Source organism: Myotis davidii, unplaced genomic scaffold (genome assembly GCF_000327345.1).
Source record: "Myotis davidii unplaced genomic scaffold, ASM32734v1 scaffold299, whole genome shotgun sequence".
In the NCBI taxonomy this organism is placed as follows: Eukaryota; Metazoa; Chordata; class Mammalia; order Chiroptera; family Vespertilionidae; genus Myotis; species Myotis davidii.
The window spans coordinates 9,235,784-9,241,879 of record NW_006293088.1 but is presented as its reverse complement, the minus strand read 5'-3'; the positions used below and the strand labels follow the sequence as shown (position 1 = coordinate 9,241,879).

The window sequence follows — 6,096 nt, the reverse complement described above, 5'->3', positions numbered from 1 at the left end:
GCCACCAGCCCGCCCCGCCGCCCTCACCGTCACGTAGGCCCGGAAGAGGTCGTTGTCGCGCAGCAGGCTGCGCATGTACTCCATGCAGCCCTCCTCCTCCATGCAGTACCGGATGTAGGGCTTGAAGAGGGAGCCGAACTGGCACAGGGAGAAGCACACCGGTTACTTTACTGGCGCCCCCCGCGGGCTGGGCCCTGCACAAGCTCTCCCTGGCCCTTTCGCGACCACCGGCAGGTGACCAGCCTATCCTCCCCCTTTTCCGTAGGAGTAAACAGCCGCTCGGGGGGCGTGACCCCCTCGGCCAGGGAGCAAGGGCAGACGGCCAGGTGGGGTCCAACCTGGGCGACCGACTGCGCATTCCTTGCCTCTGACCTCTAGGGGTCGGGCGGGGCCCCTACTCCCAGGGAGGTGGGGTGATGAGCAGATGAGATCGGCGCCCCAGCCCTGCTGCCGGGTCACCCCGCCCGGCCCGGCTAGGTCCGTACCATCTTGAAGCCTTTGAGGAGGTCGCCGTGACCCTGTTTTGGGGGTGATGTCATTGGTGGGGTGACACAGCTGCTAGGGTGAATCTGCCCCAGGGGACACCATTTCTTGGGTGACACTGCTCATCATCACATGGTAATACTGTCCCAGGGATGATGGTGGATGCCCGGGGTGGTGTCACTCCTGGTGACAGCCCCCAAGATGACACCCCTCTGCAGCGCTCCATCCCCCCTCTGAAGCCACGCCCCACGCTTCACCTACTCCACTGGTAGGTCTACCCTCTTCAGCCCCGCCCCTTTCTATCTCCACCCCTGCTTAAGCCCCGTCCCATCCCAATCCCCTCCCCCAGGCCCAGCCGTACCTCACACAGTAGCCCTGATTCTTGCAGGTTCAGGAGGCAGCACAGGAACAGCTGTACGGGTACGGGGCGCTGCAGCTTGGGGGGTCCCAGTCCCGACTCCCCACCCAGATTCTTGGGCTCCCCTCTACCCCTCACGCTTCCCGGGAGGCTCTAGGCACCCAGGGGCAGCGAGGGTTCACCTTTTCAGAAAACGCCTAAACCCCATGGCCCGCTGGGGGTCGCCCTGCCCAGGCCCCACCTGGAAGGAAGCTGTCCTCCACTCTTCCCTGGCTCAGCCTCTGAGTCTCAGCTCAGACGGGGCCTTCCTGAACCCCCAAGCTCAGGCCAGGTGCTCCCCACCCCCCAGATCAAAGTCCCTACATACACATGCCCCAGCGCCTACCCACGCTGTCTCCAGGGCTAGGGTGTGGGTTGCTGGGCGCCTGGCCCGCAGCAGGTGTTTGGGAACAGCCGTTGAATGAGCGAATCAAAGCGTGAGACCCGCGTGAATTCAGCTCAACCCACACACCTGCCGGAGGCCCGCCCAGGTGCAGCCCTGCTGCTTCCTTCCCACTTGGTGGCCTGGCAACTGCCCCTTCTGCAAAGGCCCCAACTCTGTGACGGCGAGCCTATGACACGCGTGTCAGAGGTGACACGTGAACTCATTTTTTTGGTTAATTTTTCTTTGTTAAATGGCATTTAAATATATAAAATAAATATCAAAAATATCAATCTTTGTTTTACTGTGGTTGCAAATATCAAAAAATTTCTATATGTGACACGGCACCAGAGTTAAGTTAGGGTTTTTCAAAATGCTCACATGCCGAGCTCAGAAGGTTCACCTTCACTGCCCTAACTCTTCTGGGGGAGAGGGGCACCCAAAGGGAGCAGATGGGGTGGCTCTGGGCCCCACTCACGTTCGTGATCACCCGCAGTTTCTTAATGTAGGAGGCCTCTGTGTGCAGGAGCTCCCACACCGCCTCCTGCTGGTGACACTGCCTCCGGGTCAGCTTCTGTGGGGAAGGAGGGGTCAGCCAGGAGCCGGGTGCAGGACAGCCAGGGACAGGGGAGGAGAGCAACCTTGCATGTAACCTCCTTTTCCTGGTAGAGACTCAGGGGTCCCCCAAGTTCTGGGTCCTCCTCTACCAATAGGACATCTAAACCGCACACTGTAATTGCACTTTGCCTCAGTTTCCCCAAAGTGGGTTAATGATGACAACAGCTTCACAGGGCTGTCCTGGGCACGTCCTGTCACTGGGTGCTCAGAAGGGCCCCACGAAGTGGGGGGATCACGTTGTCCTTTCCCCGGAAGAGGGAGGAGGCGGCTGTGGGTGGCACCCACCTCATGCCCATCCATGAGGTCCCGCCAGCTGTCCTCCAGCCACAGGCAGGCACCGTCCTCATCCTCTTCCTCATCCCCCTCCTCCTCCCACGAGTCATGGTCGAAGCGAAGCCTCCGGGGCAGCCGGGGCAGCCCAAAGAGGCCGTAGGCGTGCAGCTTGCCCTCCAGCTGCTCCATCTTGTCCACCTCCTGGAAGGAGACCACCGTCAGGGTCAGAGGTCAGGGGTCAGGGCCAGCCGCAGCCCGGCCCCAGGGCCCACGGGACCACATACCCGGCCGAAGACGCTGGCACTGGGGCCCGAGCTGAAGAAGCCGCTGAAGCGACTGGCGGCGCGGTTCTTCCAGCTGTCATTGCCACCGCTGCCGCTGGGCAGCGAGCAGCTGGAGGGCGCGGGGGGCTCCTGCCCAGGGATGCTCGCCTCCCCCAGGAACTCGGACATGTTCTTGCGGCGGCGGCCAGGGGCCTGGCCAGGGAGGGGGGTCAAGGCCAGCCCTGCCCTAGTCCCCACAGCCCCGCCCCCTGGGGGTTTCCTGGACTTGGGCCAGGCTGTGACGAGGGAGGGTCTCTGCAGGACGTGTGGGTCCCGGAGTGCCACGGCTCCCAGGACTCACACGCGCCCTGGGGCCTGGAAGATCCAGACACAGATGCACCTGGGCCACTCCCAGCCTCCCAGCCACAGCGCAGAGCAGGCGGGGAGAGAGCAGTTACAAACACAGTGCACTTAAGAGCACAGCTCCAAGGGGATCCATCTCACACACACACACACAAACACACACACACACACAAATTAAGATTTGACAGTTGAAATTTGCATTCCAAAAGCTCACGGAATTCTATGGAAGTAGAAATTGTTAACTGTTCTACACACACACACACACACACACACACACTCTCGCTGGGCACAAGCAGACTCTCGGAGACAGACCTACCACCTTAGATCCGAAAAGGGCCCCCTGTTCCCAGAGCCAGCCCCGTTTTCCAGGAGGGGAGGTTAAAGCCCCAGGAGGGAGCAATGAGGGCCCAGCTGACCTCCCCAGGGCCCGTCCCCAGCCTCCTCCTCACCAGGATGTCCAGGCTCTCCCGGCGGCTCTGGGGGTCCGTGCGCTCCAGGCCCGGGGGCCCAGCTCCGGCTGGCCGCAGGATGGGCAGACTCAGGGACTTGGAGTCCTTCACTCCCTGCTCCACCTTCCCCTCGTCCCCCGGCTTGGCTGGGGCAGCATTAGGGGGCAAGGAGAGGTCCTCAACACCCAGGTCTGGTGGGAGAGGGGGCTCGGGTCCTCTCTCCCCGAGGATCCAAACCAAGGCCGAGCTGCCCTCCCCGAGGCCCCGCCCTGCACCGCCCAGCAGACACCTGTATGGTAATGAGCCTGCGCAGGGCCATTGCCAATGGGAACCTGAGCCTGGGAGAAGCGCTCATCTCCAGGAGGCCCAGCCGGGCGCCCCCACTCTCCACCCAGCCAGCTGCTCACCTTTGACCCGCAGGTAGTGTCCCCCGAACCTGTAGGCCTCGAAGGTGAGGGACAGGGGAGTGTTGGACTGGTCCAGGTAGATGTCCACTTTGCCCAGCGCGATGCCCTTCCTTTCAAATATGGGCAGCAGCACCTCCCTGCCCCAGACGGGAGCTGTGTCTGTTAGGGGGCAGTCACACCCCCCGCCCGACCCAGGGCCCCAGCTCCACCCGCCTTCCCAGTGGAAAAAGGAGCACCCACGGGGTCACACACAAGCACACGGACACACAGGTGCATGTGCACACCCACACACACCAGAGGTGTGTCCTGCACGTCAGGGCAGACACTGTCCCAGACCCTTCCACACCCAGGGACTGGGCCACGCCCACAGGGGGGACTGCTCACACGGGTGCACAGGCCTGTCACACCACAGGGGAGGGTCTGCCCACAGCGGGGGGACATGCTCGCAGACACACACAGTCACTGTGCGGGAGCCTGCCCCTGCCCACAGCCCATTCCGCACGCAGGCCCCCCAGGTCCTACCCCAGCGCCTTCTTCTTCACGGCCGGCACAATCTCCGTCTCGATGTCTACGTTCAGGTCAAATTTCAGGGTGAAGCACTCCTTGCTTGGGTCCTGAGAGGACATGGGTCTCAGCTTCTGTGCCCCCTTTTCCTGCCCTCCCCACCCCAGGGCCCAGAAGGGGACCCCAGCAGGGGATGAGTGCAGGGAGTCCCCAGCCGCCCGCGTCCCAGGGAGGCCGCCAATGTCCCTGAGGCCCGAGGGAAGAGCCCCTGCAGCATGCCCCACCTGGCTAAGGTGGGCCGCACTGGGCCACAGGGCAGGTGGCGAGGGAGGGACACACGGGGCCCACCCCTGGTCCCGGGGCGCAGAGCAGAGAGGCCCAGGCTCAGGGTGAGGGTGAGCCTGCCAGGGCCCTTCTGCCAGCCGGGGGCTCCTTACATCCGTGTGTCTCCTCCTGGCTTTCTTCTTGGAGAGCTTCAGGCCTGTGCTCTTCCGGTCCCTGCAGGGGAGCCAGGGGGGACAGAGGTTGGAAACACAGTGGGTCCTCACCAGGATGTGTTGTGACTGGGTCCTGGCTGCCTACCCACACCTCCAACAAACACCCCAAGTGGCCATGTAACTCAGGTGCCCTCAGGCCAGCCAGGGCCCAGGAGGGGTTGTGCGCCCTCTGGTGCCACCACAGGAATCACACCTAGGGGTACCTACTCCATGAGCCTGGAGGCTGGTCCAGGCTAGGTGGCCTCCTCCAGGAATCAGGGCCGCAGAGACAGGAAGGGGTCTCCAGTCAGCCCTTCGGAAGCCGCTGGTCCCTGGATCTCTGATCTCAGACCCAACCTTGGGACCCCGCAGTGTCTTCTCGCCCACCTTCCCCTCACCTACCCTTTGCCGTCCACTGAGCTTTCCTCCTCCTCCTCCAGGTCCACTGCAGGGCTGGTGCGTGGGGGGCATGACCGCGTGGACACGTTCCGGGCCAGGACAGAGCCTTTAGGGTAAAACGGGGCGGGTTGTGCCCTAGCTGGTGTGGCTCAGTGGATAGAGCGTAGGCCTGGGAACTGAAGGGTCCCGGATTTGATTCCGGTGAAGGACACATGCCTGGGATGTGGGCTCGATCCCCAGTGGGGGGCATGCAGGTGGCAGCCTATCAGTGATTCTCATCATTGATGTTTCTATCTCTGTCCCCCTCTTCCTTCCTCTCCGAAATCAATAAAAAATATAGACTTAAAAAGGAAAACAAAAACCAAACGGAGTGGGTTGTGCCTGCTCCCTCGCTGGCCCCCTCCCTGGCCTTCCAACATGGCCACCACTGACCCTGTGGCCTGCCCCCCAACTAGCCTGGGCCCTTTGGTTCTCTGAGGAGAGCTGCTCGGTCACTGCTTAGCACCTAGTCACCCCCAGACTCAAAAAGACACAGGGCCCTGAGAGGACACTGTAGGTGATGCCGGCTCTCAGTACAAACCCACCTGTGGCCTCAGTTTACCCTTCTATGAAATCAGGACCAGGAAGCCAGCCCCTGGGATTCCTCAGGAAGGGCCCAAGGTCCATGGCTCTTTCTCTCAGGCCTCCCCGCCCCCACCCCGTGGCCAAACCCAAAGTCCCAGGAGGCCTGGCAGAGAGGCAGTCTTTTTAGTGCCTCTGACCGGCTGAGAAGGAGACCAAGGGCTGCCCCCCCAGCACAGCCAGTTGGCAGGGGGCCTGGGCCAGGTCCCTATTCAGCAGAGGGGGTTCTTGTTTCCGGCTACAGGTTCCTCCCACCCCCACCCCGCCGCTGGAAGATTTGCCCAGAAGTGCCCTGCCCGAGGACAGGAAGAAGGGACCGTCTCCTCGCTGGCCCTTGTCCAGGCGCAGGGCAGCTGTGGAGGCGCAGACCCAGCACCTGGTAGAGACAGGGCTGCCCCCGAAATGGAGCACAACCCCCAGCCCTTTCTCTTGTTTAAAAAACTTGTAGAGCCAGGCCACTG

At 62.4% G+C, this 6,096-nt stretch overlaps 1 protein-coding gene across 1 annotated transcript in view; it reads right to left on the bottom strand.

The window, feature by feature from the left end:
• The window catches only part of LOC102772980 (pleckstrin homology domain-containing family G member 5), a 12,951-nt gene that overhangs the window by 6,408 nt on the left and 447 nt on the right, over window positions 1-6,096 (bottom strand). Inside the window, exons 2-12 of the mRNA XM_015565948.1 lie at window positions 5,018-5,120; window positions 4,577-4,637; window positions 4,158-4,249; window positions 3,636-3,772; window positions 3,229-3,374; window positions 2,438-2,629; window positions 2,166-2,354; window positions 1,741-1,836; window positions 835-895; window positions 486-601; window positions 29-138 (exon numbers count right to left, since the gene is read on the bottom strand). Coding sequence (XP_015421434.1) covers window positions 29-138; window positions 486-601; window positions 835-895; window positions 1,741-1,836; window positions 2,166-2,354; window positions 2,438-2,629; window positions 3,229-3,374; window positions 3,636-3,772; window positions 4,158-4,249; window positions 4,577-4,637; window positions 5,018-5,120 — 1,303 coding nt within the window. The remainder of the gene's footprint in view (window positions 1-28; window positions 139-485; window positions 602-834; window positions 896-1,740; window positions 1,837-2,165; window positions 2,355-2,437; window positions 2,630-3,228; window positions 3,375-3,635; window positions 3,773-4,157; window positions 4,250-4,576; window positions 4,638-5,017; window positions 5,121-6,096) is intronic.